Genomic DNA, 17,556 nt, shown 5'->3' with positions numbered 1-17,556 from the left:
GACCGTCTCCTCTCCGCCTCTTTCCCCGGGAGGCACCTTCGGTTGAAGAGACGCGCGTCGGGGTCTCTCCCGCCTCCCGGCCGGGATCCCACGCGGTCCTGTCTGCCCCGCTCCCTCAAACCAAATTCAGCCTCTTGGAATTTGACAGCGGGCTACAATTTCTTTGGCGTGGGGGGTGTGTGTGTGTGGGGGGGGGGAACCTCAACTCTTCCCGCCTCGGGGTTGAATTCCGGGCTGAACTGCGGACGGTGAGGAGCCAAGAGCCCGCTTCGGCATCCTCTCCGTCCCATTTCATCCTCCGATTGCCCCAGGTTGGGAAAGATTTTACTCCCGAATCAAGACGCTTCTTCAGCTTTTCCAGCCCAGAGAACTTACTCTACGTTTCCTAGCTGGGGATGATGGCTAAGGTAGTCTTGGCACATCTGGACACATTTTTCAGCAGCTGTTGTTGGGCAGAACAGCCTCAACTCTGAATCTATTTACCTTACTCCTGCGGCTTCATTTGACGGCTGACCCAAGACTGGCTTAACCTGTGCCGAGTCACAGTCTGCCGGGCTCAATTTTTATTGTTAATTCCTTTGCCGGAGGTTATGGAAGAAGCGTAGCTTGCTCAGGTCTAGAAGGTGGAACTACTCACCAAAAATCAGAATTAATCACCTCTGCCTTTGCTTTCTGACTGTGGCCACGACAACCTGCAGCGGCAGGTAACAGTGGATGGAGCATGTCACAGGGATTCCCCTTGTCATGGGGGCGCTTGGCACCATGTCCAAGAATTTTATAAGATTCATCCACACATTGCAGCTTCCTGCAATAACACCAGAGGAACTGCAAAAAAACTGCTCTACTCAGAATATCTTATATTTTAAGAAGGTCCTTGGTTGATACCTAGGCAGCAAACCGTATCAACCATTAGCACCAGTCACTGGTATTTGTAATGCATTTTTGAAGGTTCAGTTGGCTGAGTTTCATGTTTAATGAATAAAGATAATAATAATAATAATAATAATAATAATAATAATAATAATAATAATAATAATAATAATAATAATAGGTGTGCATAAGTACACCAATGTGCCTACCATCCCTGTCCTAATATTCCTCTTTATTCGTATCCATTCCATGTATTCACAATCATGTTTACAGTATACTTATCTATGTTATCTAATAGAGCCTTGACGAAGTAAATAAAAATAAATAATAAAAATAGCCAGAAAGGGAGGAGGCTGGAAATCCCAAGGGATCATTTTTAAAAAAATTGGGGAGCAAGAAAAACCCCCGTTGGTTGAAACATTTCCAAATTGTCAAAGTGGAGAAGTGGAAGTAGATTACTTTGCCCAAGAGAGGGGATCCCTTTGGATGGAGGTAGATTTGTGCAGAAATATATGCCAAGATATATCTCTCTGGGAAGACCCCCTCCTGTCTGTGGACATCACAGCTAATAAATGGAAGAAGGGAGGAGGGGGTGTTCTCCCTGTTCTTTCTTCAAAGACCCCCCCCCCCCAAAAAAAATCTTTGGCCTTCCGTTCCAAGAAAATGTCCTTCCTCCCCATTTCCCCCAGGAAAAAGCCCTGTTCCCTGGGATTAAAAACAGGCCCAGGGTTTAGTGATTGCAATACAGGTAGTCCTCGATTTACGACAGCTCATTTAGTGACCATTCAAAGTTTTCACTGGGAAAAAAAGGGACAGGACCATTTTTCACACTTACGGACTGTTGCAGCCTCCCCCTGGCCACGTGATCGAAATTCAGAGGCTTGGCAACTGACTCGCACTTATGACGGCCGCCCTGAGATCACGCGATCCCCTTTTGCGAATGTCTAGTGAGCAAAATCAAGGGGGAAGCCAGGCCCGCTTAATAACCTGTTGCATATTAAACATTGCAACGATTTGCTTAACCGCCGGGGCAAGCAAAATCGTAAAAGAGAAATGGGGCCAAACTCGCTTAGCAACATACATTTTGCTCTCCGTTGCGGTCATAAAATCCAGGACTGCCTGTACTCCAGACAAGCCTCAAGCCCACGCCGGGGATGTTAGAAAAAAAGTCCCAAAATCGTCAGTGGGGCCCGAGATGTGTGCTTAGGACCTCAACGGAGGGTATTTTCAAAGGGACAGTGACGAACAGGTGCTCCATACCTGTCTGCTGGCGCAGAAGCTGGGAGAATCTTGCTGTCCCTGTGGGAGAGTTCACCTGGTTAAAAAAAGAAAAGATCCAGATTGCGTTAGGTACAAAGTGACGTGTGAGCCCCAGACCTCTGACCCTAGGAAGTCAAATTGACAATCAGGTTTGATGACAACTCTCCAAGAATGTCCCCAGTGCTGGGAAATTTCAGCCCTTGCAACGACTGATATGCATTTATGCATTTATCTTGGGATGATTTATATCCTGGTTGGGGTTATTTTTAAACAATTTTTACTTTTAGATGTATTGATCAAACACAAACAGACTGCCAGCCTTTTCTTCCCTTTCCCCCCTTGGGCATCGCTTTGTGTGTATTCAGGGTGTGTGCATGTGCCCAGGCAGAAGTGAACACAGTGTGCAAAAGAGACTTGTGAGCAAAGCAGACCAGGAAATCTGAAATGCAGCGTCTTACCGAGACAGTCACCTTAGAGGAAAAGGAAGTAATTTTTTTTCTTTTAAAAAGTTTATTTTTATTTTTATTTTATTCTCTTATATATAGTTACGGGTATACTTTCCCGCAGTTATTCTTCTTATTTATCTTTATCCCTTTTACATATTTGTTTTTTCCCCTGTAAAAGGTTAAAATACGTATACTCTCCTGCTTGAGCAGGGGGTTGGACTGGAAGACCTCCAAGGTCCCTTCCGACCTTGTTATTCTCTTCTGTTCGTTAATAGGAAAAGAACAAAAGAGAATCAAAGGATGCCAGTCCAAAGAATTAAAAATTAAAAAATCATCTTTTTGACCTACTTTTCCAGAAAAGTCAGCCAAAGTTCAGCTGCGAGTGCAAATGATGCTTTCACAAGCCCTTCACTTGTTTTTCTTACCATCCCATACACCTATTTTGTATTATCACCACCCTAAGTTTTTCTTTTCTTTTCACCCTCCCTCCCTTCTCTACTTCCTTCCTTCCTCCTCTCCTTTCCTTTTCCTACTTCCCTTGCCTCTCCCCTGCTCCTCCCTTCCTCCTCCCCCTCCTATCCTCTCTCCTTCTCTTTCGATCCCTTCCCTCCTTCCCTCTCTTTTCCTCTTTCTCCCGTCTCTCCCCTTTCCTCTCTTCTCCTCCTCTCCTCCTCTCTTGGAAAAGGAAGTAATTGTAACCTGCCGTTCCATCGTGTGGATTTAAAACCTGAGAGCCTGACATGTTGCTACTTGGGCAGCCAAGCCAATGTCATTAACACCAGAAAAAGATTGGCAGTTGTGGGTGCACAAAAATTTAAACCACCTAATTAGAACTGCGGAGAACCTGTTTGGGCAGGTAGCTCAAGGCATCAGGTTAAAAAGTCATGAGTTCTAGTCCTGCCTTAGGGATAATGACCGTTGGGTGGCTTTGAGCTAGTTCCTCCTTCTCACCCAAAAGCTGATAGGGTGAGGTGGGGAAAATGCTGGATTAGAAGCTTAGTAATTAGTCCTGATTTAGCATGAAGTCAGATGAGTAACTAGCTCTCTGCTTTAGGAAGGGGGAAAAAAGGACTAGGGGAGACGTGATAGCAACGTTCCAATATTTCAGGGGCTGCCGCAAAGAAGAGGAGGTCAATTTATTTTCCAAAGCACCAGAAGGCAAGACAAGGAGCAATAGATGGAAACTAATCAAGGAGAGAAGCAACCTAGGAATAAGGAGAAATTTCCTAATTGTTAGAACTTGTGGGCGGTTTTCAAGAAGAGGCTGGGCAGTCACTTGTCTGAAATGGTATACAGGGCCTCTTGCTTGATCAGGGGGCTGGACTAGAGGACCTCCAAGGTCCCTTCCAACTCTGGCAGCCTGTTATTTTGTAGGAAGTTAAAACCCACCCCTCTCCTAGATAAAAAAGAAAGAAATATCCTGGGAAACATTGAAATCAGAGTATTACATTTCCCTGGATCAGAAAATGGAGAAACATGTTTTTAGGCAGGAAACAGACTCACTCTTCATAGCCCCCCACCTTTGGCAATGGGCCATTAAAAAGCCTGAGCTAATCTACTCTACATAACAAAGGCAGGACTAGCCTTCTACAGAAACTCACCACAGGGCACCCGGGAAGAAGCAATGCTCAACCAAACTTGGATTCAAAGCACAGCCTAAAGAGTTGCCCCTGCATGGCCCCACGGGAGTCTGACAACCAATCAGAATACAAGCTCAAGATCAAAGGCCAGAGAGGGCATAAAACCAGGGACTTTCAGCATCTCTGTATCTCTTTTTTCTTCTTCACCCAACATCTGGAAGTATGGGATTCCCCCTTTTCTGTTCAGGAGCTCAAGCCATGTGATCCTGTCCACCATTAAACCATCTTTCCAAGCAGCCTCCATGTTTCCAGTGTCTTTCCCCCCCACTTGGAACTGAACACAGGAGGACATTTCTTTCAACAATTTAAGATGGAATGGAGTAACGTGGAAGAGGGCAAAGGAGGCTGGCTGGAACTCTAGAGGGACCGTTTAGGCTGCATTATTTCCCTGCAACCTTTGAGGTCGGTCTTGCATTACGTTTGGAGACAATCTCTTCTTTTTTAACCCATTCATATACAAAGAAGAGAAAGGAGTATAAATGAGATGCAAAAGTTGATTTGCACATTCAGCTGCTAATTATTTGCTTGAGGGGGTGGGCAGGAAATCAAGCGGAGGCAAGGGAAAATATGCCCAGGGGAGAAGGAGTTTATGGCCAGTGTGATTGGCAAAATCATCTTTCTTAGTCCGATGACAATATTGGGTGGATAAAGCAAAACAACGGAGACTTTTGCTGAATAAAAAGATAGTTGAGTTAGGAAGAAGCGCACAGGTTTAGATGCTTTTTTAAAAAATAATAATGAAAAATGCTTTTTTCATCATTTTGAAAACTGAAAAGTCGGACTCAACTTCCGTCTGCACGAGGCATCCCCACAAAATGGAATCTTGGCATCTGAAGGGATCGTTTTGATCCTTTGAAAGTTTTGTGGGGGTGGGGGGGGAAATGTAAGGTGTGTCCTTTCGTACCTGCTGCTCGATTTCAATCTTATGACATTCATCTTTAACTCCCAGCCCCCTGCTTTCCCCCCCACCCTCCCTCCGTTTCTGCAATGAATCCTGCAAGAGAAATGGCCAGTTCTCCCTGTGTGATGCAAGGAAAGTTTAAAGCCCAGAATTGAGAAAGAAAGAAAAATTCTCTAGATCTTGTAAATGATAGAATGAATCAGAGCTTTTTAAGCAAACTTTAGGAAATTCTCAGAATCCAGTTACCGGGAGAAAAACCACATTTTCAGTGAGTTGACGGCAAGGAAAGTTTACAATTTTTAAGACCAGGGAATATTCTTTTCCTGTCTAGATCAAGGTGGGGGCATTGCATGTGCTTGCACCATACTTACCCCTCCCAAAAAGAAACACCCCCACACACACTCCAGTGCTAGGACTTCATTTTAATTTTCCTTTCCTTCCTTCCTTCCTTCCTATTCAGGAAAATATATATTTTGGAGGTTTCCTTCCTTCCTTCCTTCCTTCCTTCCTTCCTTCCTTCCTTCCTTCCTTCCTTCCTTCCTTCTTTCTTTTAACAACTGCTCAGCCAGAGAGAATGTTTACAGACTTGTAAACATCCTTGCCAGGAAAAGTTTTATTTTCAAGAGCTTGTTTGCATCACAGTTCAAGTTTAAAAGATTTGTTTGCTTGCAAAGATGAAAGCTCTTCTTGGACTCTGTTCCATTTGCACTTAACAATGCAAAAACACCCCTTGGCTGTATCTTATCTTCTTCTGGGTCTCCATGAAGTGAGAGAAGCTTAAGGCATCTTGACCTGTTCTAAGCTTTATTTTATTTTTATCATTAACATTTTTATTGAGTTATAAAATATAAAGTAAATAGAAAAGCAGGAGGGGAGGAGGGGAAAGAGGAGTGAGGAAAGATAAAAAGAAAAAGAAAAAGAAGCAGCAGCACTGACTTTAGACTCTCTGTTGCAGTCAAATAAGCCTTAACCTCAAATCACAGCTTTTTTGCTTTTTCAGAATAATATGAACAATCCGTTTCTATAAAAATCTAGCAGTCCTAATCGGCAGAACCCAAAGTCAGAGTTTCATTCTTCTCCACCTCAAGCATGAAGTTCAGAAGCGGTTTCCACGTGAAAGCAAAAGTACTTGTGCTCTTTTCTTGATCTGTTCCAGGATTAAGGAATGATTTTCTCCTTTATGCCAGCGGAATGCAAGGGGAACCTCACAGCTACATGAGAAATCAGTTAGGCTTTACCCCTGTTTTTTCCCTTGGGAAGTCAAGGAACGAAAGTTATGGGCAATAGAGAGAACAGAGGAAAATGAGACATTGGCGTCAAGACCAGCCAACGTCACCTCAATGTGGGTTTCAGCCCACTCAAGGATGGATGGAGAGCTCTTTAAGTCATCAGTGGGGGGAATGTCCTTCAAGGGGTTTTGACTTCCCTCTTTAAATCTCCATGGTTGAAAGTCAAGAGCTGCTTGCTTATTGAACATTATTAACCACTAGCAGTGATGATGGTACCTAGTTTGGGCAATGAACCACCTGCAAGAAAACAACCAAGCTCAGGGAGCACCAAGAACCCCTTATTAAGCATTGTTTAGTATATTTCTAAATTCTATTCCCATCACTGGAAGGTCCTGCTTTTGGCTGCACAAGTGTTGTGACCCACCAGGGGCCAGCAGAGCTGGCAACAGATTCGGACAGTGAGGAGGTTGGGGAGGAAGATGGGCCAGTCCTGGAGTCTGGGGAAGGCTCTGATGAGGGCTCTGTGTCGGAGGCAGAGAGGGGGCCAGGGCCATCTGACAGTTATCAGCTGCCTTCAGAGTCAGACATCAGTGAGGCAGACGAACAGCTGGAGCCTGTTCCCAGTGTGCGCATGCGCAGAGTTGCCAGAGGAAGAGAACAGCTAAAGAAGAGGGGTCAACTTGGGAGTAAAGCCACAGGTGGACAATGAAAGGCCCCTCCCAGAGAAAATAAAAGAGGAGCGAAAGGGGAGTGGAGTTTGCAGGAGACCATTAGTTCACTTCATTGGTTCCTGACTCTCCGAGACTCCTGGCCAAGTTTTGCAGAGATCGGCCTGGCAGCTCTCCAAGCCAGATAAGGCCTGTGACCGTAAATCCTCCCTTGAAAGACTTTGCTGGAGGTGAATGAGCAGAATTCACGGTAAATCAATAAAAGGGTTTTTTGGGGGGATCATGACCAGGAGTTTGCTGCATGCCCTTGGGAAGCCTCGGTCAGAACATGAAACATCTGCAAGAAAAAGCACCAAGGACTGCTCAGTTGTTGTTTTAAATTTTTTAATTGTAGATTTCCCCAAGTCGCTTGAGCAGAGGGTTGGATTGGAATACCTCCAAGGTCCCTTCCAAACTCTGATCTTCTGTTGTTGAAGGCAACGTTGCTCTCAGGGGCTGCCCCAAAGAAGAGGAGGTCAACCTGTTCTCCAAAGCATCTGAAGGTAGGACAAGAAACAATGGATGGAAATTAATCAGAGAGAAGCAACCTAGAACTAAGGAGAAACTAAGGGCAACTAACCAGTGGAACAGCTTTGCCTTCAGAAGTTGTGGGTGCTCCGTCACTGGAGGCTTTCAAGAAGAGACTGGACAGGCCCTTGTCTGAAGGGGTCTAGGTTCTCTTGCTTGAGCAGGGGGTTGGACTAGATGACCTCCAAAGTCCCAGCCAGCTCTGTTATTCTGTATTCATGTCTTGGTTATTTGATCTTCGCAGTTGGCAAGGAAACAATTCCCCAATGGTGATGGCAGATCCTGTGCGGTTGTGTTGTTCTTCTTCCTTTCTTCCCCTGCTTGCAAATATTACAGCATCCAAATACCTTTCGACTCCAACTACTATCTTTAGCAAAAGGGGGAAGCCCCTGTGTATCCTCCACAGCTCCCTTCTTCCTCCTTTGGCAGAAACCAGTTTTTCCCCTTTTGCCTTGGTATTGTCTTCCTTTTGCTTTTGCACTCTCTACCCCTTTCTCTTTACGGGCAGCTTCTCTTCCGTTATCCACTTCCAGTGCCCTCAAACTGCAGATCCCTACTTCCCCAAATGTGGTTGATGCAAGGAAGATCCGTTCCGGATACGGTAGCCACCGGTGTAGGATTTCAGTGGGGTAAAGATTCCTTTTCGAAGTAATGATGGGCCTGGTTCCTTCCTTCCTGGCAGGCTTTCCGTGCAAATAATGCCTTGTGAAATAATGTGACCCAACCGTTTCCCACATGTGGAGTGTATTCGTATAAGTGAGGTACCAAACTGTGGCCAGAGGAGGGGGTGGGTGGGTGAGATGAGGTGGAATTGCCTGCAGCAAGTTTTAAAAATGTCATGTTCAATGTCTTTGGGCGTAACATTTTCAATTGCTGACGGGACGCAGAAAATCTTCAATTTACTGGGGGAAATTCAGGTCTGGCTTTTCCACCGAAGGGTGGAAGGGGGAATGAGTCAGAGGCCAGAGTCTCCAATGGGCAGGGATGGAACCAGAAGCGTGGGGGCGGGGGGGAGCTATGGAAAAGACAGATTAAATAATAAATTCCACCACTTGCAAAACTCGCACACCTGGCCGTGGCTTTTTACAAAACTGTGTGATGATTCCGCCTAGAATAGAATAGAATAGAATAGAATAGAATAGAATAGAATGGGATGGGATGGGATGGGATGGGATGGGATGGGATGGAATGGAATGGAATGGAATTCAAAATGAATAGAATATAAAAGAATTCAGAATGAATAGAATAGAATGGAATGGAATTCAAAACGAGTAGAATAGAAAAGAATTCAGAATGAATGGAATAGAATTCAGAATGAATAGAATGGAATGGAATGGAGTAGAATAGAATAGAATAGAATAGAATAGAATAGAATAGAATAGAACAGAACAGAACAGAACAGAATAGAATAGAATTCAAAATGAATAGAATATAAAAGAATTCAGAATGAATAGAATAGAATGGAATGGAATAGAATTCAAAATGGGTAGAATAGAAAAGAATTCAGAATGAATAGAATAGAATTCAGAATGAATAGAATAGAATAGAATAGAATAGAATAGAATAGAATTCTTTATTGGTCAAGTGTGATTGGACAGACAAGGAATGTGTCCTTGGTGCATAGGCTCTCAGTGTACGTAAAAGAAAAGATACATTCATCATAAATCATAAGGTACAACACTGAATGATAGTCATAGGTACAAATAAGCAATCAAATCATACTAGGAAACAATCAATATAAATCGTAAGTATATAAGCAATAAAGTTGTAGTCATACAGTCATAAGTGGGAGGAGATGAATGATAGGAACGATAAGAAGACTAATAGTAATAGCAATGCAGACTTAGTAAACAATTTGACAGTGGTGAGGGAATTATTTGTTTAGCAGAGTGATGGCGTTCGGGAAGAAACTCTCCTTGTGTCTAGTTGTCTTGGTGTGCAAAGCTCTATAGCATCGCTTTGAGGGTAGGCGTTGAAACAATTTATGCCCAGTGCAAAAGTACAGTAGTCCTTGATATACAACCACAATTGGGCCAGACTCTTTGTTGCTAAGCAAGGCGGGAGTTAAGCAATTAAGCGTGCTCAGTTTGATGACTTTCTTGCTACAGTTGTGAAGTACATTAGTCATTAAATGAATCACATAGTCGTTGAACAAATCCATCTTCCTCCACTGACTTCATTGGTCAGAAGCCATCTGGGAAAGTCACAACTGGCGATCACCTGACTCCCTGGGACATTGCAACCCTTGTAAATATCTGCCAGTTGCCAAACGCCCAGATTTTGATCATGTGACCGTAGGGAGGCTGGTATTCATAAGTGTGAGGACTGGTTGTAAATCACTTTTTCCCCCAGTGCTGTTGGAACTTTGGTTACTAAATGAATCATCCTAAAGCTATCTGCATTTGCATCCACAATTCACAAATACCTCCGCAGGGACATTTATGGTTTACATAATTATAGAATACTATCCGTTGCCTGGGCATTTATTTATAGGGGGAAAATGTCCGGACCAAACGTAATTTCTAATGTTGCATTTTCCCCTTTACCAAAGGGAGCTCCCTTGTGGAGCATTGTGAAGCCGTTACCATGGCAACTCCACTGTGCTGTACAGTAGAAGCCATTTTAAGACACAACAGGCTGTATCTTAACAGAACACACACCCTGAGGAGTTTTAGGTGTGTCTTACCCCCACAGTATTTGTCTCCAGAGAGTAAGTCATCTGTGTACCAAGTTTGGTTGAAATTGCGCAAGGCGTTCCAGAGTTATGCTGGAACGTATATACATATACATATGCATATGCATATGCATATGCATATGCATATGCATATACATATACATATACATATACATATACATATACATATACGTTTATATATATACATAGAAAAAAGATTTGTATTTATTTATCAAACATATATGACTGCCCGTCTCACAAGAATAGACTCCAATCCTCCTTCCCCCTCCAAAATTAAGCAGGTTACAACTATTGTCATTTGTTGCCTGAACTCTTTCCCTAGTTTTTTCCCTGATGGGTTAACTACGTTGTGCAAACCATATTGTCAGCATCTTCTCCCTTCCCACTCAATACCTACAATTTGGATGAAACATTTCTTTACCTCCTTGAGCATTTAAAACATTCCAGATTCTTAATGACGGGATGTTTTCTCCCTGGCCTCTTTTGGCAGAGACAACAAAGAAAACCATCTCCTTCAATCTCTTTCTCCACCCCAAGTTCTAAAGGGGGCTTAGTAAGAACCACATACCCTCTAGAGACCAAGGTGAACAATCAGCCAACCACTTCTCCACTCAAGTGCCCATTATTATTCCTTTAAAAAAAAAAGAGGTCAACATGGTATTGCTTGTTATTTCTACTCAATTCTCCCTAAACACATTTGGAAAAGGTTGCTTCAAACATGTGTACCTAAATATGGAGCAAAATGTTTTATGTTTACCATATAGAAGTGGGCCAATTCACAACACACACACAGAGACACACACGTATATTTGTTTTTGTAGATTTTCCTGGGTACAGGTATGCAGGTCTTGGTGTATTCGGGTCTTTTCCCGTGTAAGATTGAGAGTATCTTGGCGACGTTTCGACGAGGTCCCACTCGCCATCTTCAGGCTGGTGCCTTCGACTTTGTGCTTGTGCGAGCAAAGCGTCTTTCTGATCAGAGCTGCCGTCTTTCTATAAATATTGATGGGTGGGTGTGGAGTGCTGGCTTTATTGCTGTTTGTTGGTGTCTCTAAGGAAAGTGAGAAAAACATCCTTGGATGAGGTATCAAAAGTCCATGGAGAAACCTGACCATCCCTTCCTCGGCTATTTTTCTCCTTCTGGCATAGCTCTAGATTTGCAAGAATTGGTAGCCAATTGGCAATGGGTTGTGACCATATTCTTACATCCACCAGCATGTATCATGACGCAGATCCAGAAGATGAAAAAACATATCATTTCATTAGAAAACGGTGGTCTCCTCTGGGGTGGTGAGAAGGTCCAGAGTTAGGCAGCCAATGACTTTATGTCCCTTACTTTATGTAATACCAAGATGGTCACCTGAAAATCTTTTTCTTTCCACTTTTAGGAAGAAAGTCCAGCTTTCCCCCCATCTCAAGACAATGGGGACAATTGAAAAAAACCGTGGTCTTCTTATTGGCCTTTTGTTGGCTTTGACCCACTTGTGGCATAATGCAGGTGAGTTGATTGTGTTCCCACCAACTGGTTCCCTGAAGCAGAACAAATTTCAATACCATCTCCGTAAGGGCCAGCACCATCCTCCACCGAAGGTGTGGCTGAGAACGTTAGAGGAGATGTGCGGGAGAAGACGGACCATCGCTTTAGCACAGTGTTCCCACTGATGTCATCCAGATGTTTCTAAAAAATCCCACGCAAAATGTGAGAATCATTGTTCTCTCCTCCGTTTTTTTTTTCTCAGCCTCCAATATTTGAGGGACTGGCACGGCTACCAGTCACTGAAGGACACTAACCAGTCCAGTTTGAGAACGGTACAAGCTCCTTGCCACCCTCCGTAGAGGTGTATTGAAACATAGGCTCCAAATTTCATACAAAATCTGAGAAATCCATAGTTTAATTTCCTACATGACGATGTTTATCATCCACTTTCCTCATATTCCCCCACCCCCATTCGATTGCCAGTCTTCTGCATCTTTTTATATATTCTTTGGGTGAGTTTCTTTCTCCACCCTCTTCATCTTTCTTTTTAAAAAATGGGATTATTAAATAATCCTAAGGATGTTAGCCTTTTCTCTTAGGGAAGGAGGTGGGAAGGCTAACAAACTTAGGATATTTAATAATTGTTATATTTTTTTTAAAAAGAAAGAGGAAGTTTAGTTCAATCCCATAAACATTTCATTTTTGGCAGACCTACACTGGAGATTAAATGAACAACTTGATCTGAATAGTAATCTCTGAACATTTGCGATGAGGTTTGTTTGTTTGTGGGTTGGCTTGAGTTATATTTACTTAGCTGGATGATCAAATACGGATTGTAGTGTTGAAGTTACCGTCCGTTAGCATGGAGACATGGGGAAGATATACAGTATAACCCAGTTAGAAATAGGCTTGGTTCTTTCAAGAGGCATTATGGTTAACCTTTGGCCATCCCCAGTGAGAAGAATGCAGTTTGAAAGACACTCGCTTGAAGTAATGATCCAGTAGCCAAATCAAGGGATCGTTATTGGATTTTCAATGTTGATTCCATTGTGAGAACTGGCCCTGATTTTCACTGGAATTCAATTTTATTCCCAATTGCTTTATATTCCAAAATGTGCCTTCTTTACTTCCAGATGCCCAAGAAAACATCCACTGGGAAATTCAACGTTATGATGGCTGGTACAACAACCTCGTGTATCATAAGCATAACTCAGCAGGTGAGAAGATGCAACTTACAGCTTAGACTTATATACCACTTCACAGTGCGTTCCAGCCCTGCCTAAGCGGTTTACAGAGTCAGCCCACTTGCCTCCAACAATTTGGGTCCTCATTTTACCCACCTCGGAAGGACGGAAGGCTGAGTCAACCTTGAGCCCGCTGAGATTCGAACTGACAAATCGCAGGCAGCCGGCAGGCAGCAGAAGTAGCCCGTAGTACTGCATTCTAATCACTGCGCCACCAAGATTTATCTGATCTTCTAAACGTCCAACCTAGAGGAATCGTTGGTTATTTAAGGCTGAAGTTTTCAATTTGAGTCTTATTGTTCTTAGGGGGCATGATCTTCTTCAGACAGCTGGGTCTTTGCCAGGGGTGAAAAGCTACCGGTTCTTTCCGATTCACTAGAACCGGTAGCAAAAAATATTAAGGTTCACCCGAAACGGTAATAAAAAAAAATGCTTTAAAAAGTGGGGAAAAAGATTCCAACGATCGTGCATTTTTTTTCCCTGCCGGTTCGGGTAGGAAAAAAATGCTTTAAAAAGTTTTGGTCGCCATGATGTAGAAAAGATGTGGAGACTCTAGAAAGAGTGCAGAGAAGAGCAACAAAGAGGATTAGGGGACTGGAGACTAAAACATATGAAGAACGGTTGCAGGAACTGGGTATGTTTAGCTTAAGAGAAAGAAGGACTAGGGGAGACATGATAGCATTGTTCCAATATCTCAGGGGTTGCCACAAAGAAGAGGGAGTCAAACTATTCTCCAAAGCACCTGAGGGTAGAACAAGAAGCAATGGGTGGAAACTAATCAAGGAGAGAAGCAACTTAGAACTGAGGAGAAACTTCCTGACAGTTAGAACAATTAATCAGTGGAACAGAAGTTGCCTCCAGAAGTTGTGAATGCCCCAACACTGGAAGTCTTTAAGAAGATGTTGGATAGCTATTTGTCTGAAACGGTATAGGGTTTCCTGCCTAGGCAGGGGGTTGGACTAGAAGACCTCCAAGGTCCCTTCCAACTCTGCTATTGTATTGTATTGTAAGTGAAAAAAAGCTGGCCATACCCAACCAGCCACATGACTCCCCCTCCTCACCAAGCCACGCCCACAGAACCGATGGCAAAAAAAAATTAGATTTCACCCCTGGTCTTTGCCTAAAGTGAGATCATTTGAGCCTGGTGGTTTGTGCCTTGAGTGAGAAGAAGGTTCAATGATCCATCCATGTCTTTTCTTCTCTGTCCAAAGAATCCTGAAGGAACTTCTCATAATCTTTCTGCCATATTTTGCCCCACTCCCACCTCATATTGACGTGCTGATTTCTTTCCCTCCCATAGGTTCAAGGTTATCACGTCTACTGCCTGCTAATTATGCCGATGGGGTATTCAAGCCCTTGCAGGAACCTCACGTGCCCAATGCCCGCAGGCTTAGCAACGTGGTGGCCCAAGGAAATTCGGATCTTCCTTCTCGGAAAAACAGAACAGTGCTCGGTGTTTTCTTTGGTAAGACGCAGCCTTTTGATCCGAGCATTCCCTCACGTCTTCAATCCTTTCTTGGAAAGAAAAGCATTTGCTAAGGGTGTTTCCACCAACTGAAGCCTAGATTGTGATCTCGGACTTTAGAAGAAGGTCACACCTGCTGATGGATTTCTGGGGAACTCTTTCGGATGGAGGAAGAGGAAAGAGTTCAAACCAATTCAGCGGTGTGATTTCCCTCCAACTGAGATGATTCACATTCCACCTGATGTTCTAGGGAAATCCTTAAGCCTTTTAAAAAAATAAAATAGCTGGTAAAAAGGTCACACATTACATCATTTCAAGCAAATGATAGAAAAACATAAAAAGAAATCCTTTGGTGCAACAAAATCCTGTTTGGAAAGGAAGAGTCCAAAATACAGTGCAGAACTGTACTGAATTCTGCCCCGGAAACTAGATAAACCAAATAAAACTAAAATCTATTCCCTTTAAAAGATAAAAGATAAGGGTAAAAGTTCACCATATGTGAGTCGTTCCCGACTCTAGGGGGCGCTGCTCATCTCCGTTTCAAAGCTGAAGAGATAGCGCTGTCCGAAGATGTCTCCATGGTCATGTGGCCAGTATGACTAAATGCTGAAGGTGCACAGAACACTCTTACCTTCCCACCAAAGGTGGTTCCTATTTTTCTACTTGCATTTTTCATGCTTTCGAACTGCTAGGTTGGCAGAAGCTGGGACAAGTCACGGGAGCTCACTCCGTTACGCGGCGCTAGGGATTTGAACTGCTGACCTTTCTGATTGACAAGCTCAGCATCTTAGCCAGTGAGCCACCGTGTCCCTCTATTCCCTCTGGATTTGCCCAAAAATCAACCCCTCCCCCCCCCCAGCATTATTTTGCAAATCTACGCAGTCTTTAAATCTATACACTGTCAGTTCTCTTAGTCTCATTTCTCAATTCTGATTTTCAGACCAGGTGACTTTTCCACCTTGCGGTTGGTGGTTTTCTTCTGTTTTGGTTTCAGCCTTCGGTTTTCCCGTGTTGTGAGAGGGGCAGTTGTATAAATTGTTAGATAAGCAAAGAATGCCATGGGCTGGCCCAACACAACACGTTGAGCATAAAAAAAGGCCCCACCAAGATTAAATTAGCCAAGTTTTGAATGCTTACAGACACACCCAATAGATTTTCAATAGAGCTGGTTAAGATGTTGCATGTAGTAGGTATGTACACACATACACCAAAACACAAACAAACACACAGATACACATTTATTCAGAACACGGGTCTAATATTTGTTTTCTTGATGCTTACTAGTTTTTTTGTTTTTCTGGACCTTCCTTCCTCCTTTCTTTCTTCTCTCTCTCTCCCTCCCTCTCTTCTTTTTTTTGGGGGGGGGGTTATTGTTTTAATTAAACAAAAACACAAAAAACATTCTTCATTACATCTTGTAGAAAGCATGTCGATTGGTTACAAATAAATTTCATGTGTTACTATACATCCTTCATGTTTTTAATTTACATTTTAAAATCGAAAATCTTTATGTATTTTGCCATCAATGTACCATCATTCTCATTTAGCTATAATTATTTAAACATGCTTTTATCTAGAACCCTCCCTCCCTTCTTTCTTTCTTTCTTTCTTTCTCCCTTTCTTTTCCTTCCTTTCTTCCTTACCTCCTTTCTTTCTCTCTCTCTCCCTCCCTTCTTCCTTCCTTCCTTTCTCTTATACATCATCCATTGCAATTCATTTCTCTAACCTTCCCGATTTTGGGTATCTGGCAGGTTTCCACGTGCTGGCAGAGATTTCAGAAGCCAACAATCCTGGCTGCCCGGCTGAATTCCTCAACCTGGAGATCCCCCCAGAAGACCCCGTCTTTGACCCCAGCAGCTCTCAAGGGGTTGTCCTGCCCTTCCAGCGTATGAGTTGGGCTTCAGGCACAGGACGAAGTCCCAACAACCCCCGACAGATGGTAAAAATGCCCTCTGCTATCTGTGCCACATCCATTCCTTCCTCCTCAGGTAGAATTCCAGTGAAAAGAGCAGGAATGGGATGAGGCAGAAGTTCCTCAGGAAGGCACTTCCTAGGAGACCGAGCCAAATTCTGTCACAAAGGGTGGGATGCTCAGGATTTATTTGTTTGGCTGCTTTCTCTGGAATATATATATTTTAAAACTATGACTCAAGGACAACATTGGGGGTCGGCAACCTTAAACACCCAAAGAGCCACAAAGGTCCTAAACGGAAGCCCCCCATTCAATTCTGGAGTCTGGTTTCTCCTATTGCCTTCAACAATCGGGGTCCTCATTTTACCCACTTCGGAAGGATGGAAGACTGAGTCAACCTTGAGCCTGGTGAGATTCGAACTGCCAAATTGCAGGCAGCCGGCAGGCAGCAGAAGTATCCTGCAGTACTGCACTCTAACCACTGGGCCACCACAGCTCTTAGGCCCAAATTTATTGAGCTTGGACTATCCAGTGTGAACTTGCTACCTTCAGACATCTTATCAATCCATCCAATGCGAGCAGTTCAGAGACTGAACAGGAGTTAACCGGTTCTCTTACTCTCTCTCTCTCCCGTCTTCCTTTTTGTTCTCCAACAGATAAATGGGGTGACTGGCTGGTTGGATGGAAGCGCCATCTATGGATCATCGCACGTCTGGAGCGATTCTCTGAGGAGTTTCTCCCAAGGAAAGCTACTTTCTGGAAAGAAACCAGGCTTCCCCAAGCAGACGGAAGCAAACAGCTTAATGTGGAAAGCTCTCGATCCGGCTACAGGGAAGGGTGGAACCGAAGGCATCTTTGGTAAGGAAATCTGGGATCATCAGCTGCTTTTCAAAAGGCTGAAAGAAGGAAAGAGATGGGTGGAGCCCAAGAGCATTTCTTTTCAGGCCTTTGTTCAGTTTTCTGTAAAAAAAAATTAATAATGATAGAAAGTTGGGGGGGGGGTGTATTTGAGGATACTAGAACTTTTTGAGGTCACTAGCAACTCAACTACTTTGTGCTAGAACTTCCTTAACAGGGGATGAGCACATTCTTCCATCAACCGAGTCCCTTCGGGGAGAGGGGGCGGTCTATAAATCTTGTAAATAATAATAATAAATAATAACTTTACTGTCCTCCTCCCCC

At 43.5% G+C, this 17,556-nt stretch overlaps 1 protein-coding gene across 1 annotated transcript in view; it reads left to right on the top strand.

The window, feature by feature from the left end:
* Positions 1 to 11,698: 11,698 nt before the first annotated feature.
* The window catches only part of LOC309398027 (dual oxidase 2-like), a gene marked incomplete at its 5' end in the record, with an annotated part of 34,962 nt that continues 29,104 nt past the window's right edge, over positions 11,699 to 17,556 (top strand). Inside the window, 5 exons of the mRNA XM_081964510.1 lie at positions 11,699 to 11,774; positions 12,887 to 12,970; positions 14,298 to 14,462; positions 16,214 to 16,401; positions 17,031 to 17,336. Coding sequence (XP_081820636.1) covers positions 11,699 to 11,774; positions 12,887 to 12,970; positions 14,298 to 14,462; positions 16,214 to 16,401; positions 17,031 to 17,336 — 819 coding nt within the window. The remainder of the gene's footprint in view (positions 11,775 to 12,886; positions 12,971 to 14,297; positions 14,463 to 16,213; positions 16,402 to 17,030; positions 17,337 to 17,556) is intronic.

This window comes from Natrix helvetica (genome assembly GCF_964273705.1).
Source record: "Natrix helvetica genome assembly, chromosome: 12".
NCBI lineage: Eukaryota > Metazoa > Chordata > Lepidosauria > Squamata > Natricidae > Natrix > Natrix helvetica.
The sequence above is the reverse complement of the archived record's forward strand: the minus strand, read 5'-3'. Positions and strand labels throughout refer to the sequence as shown.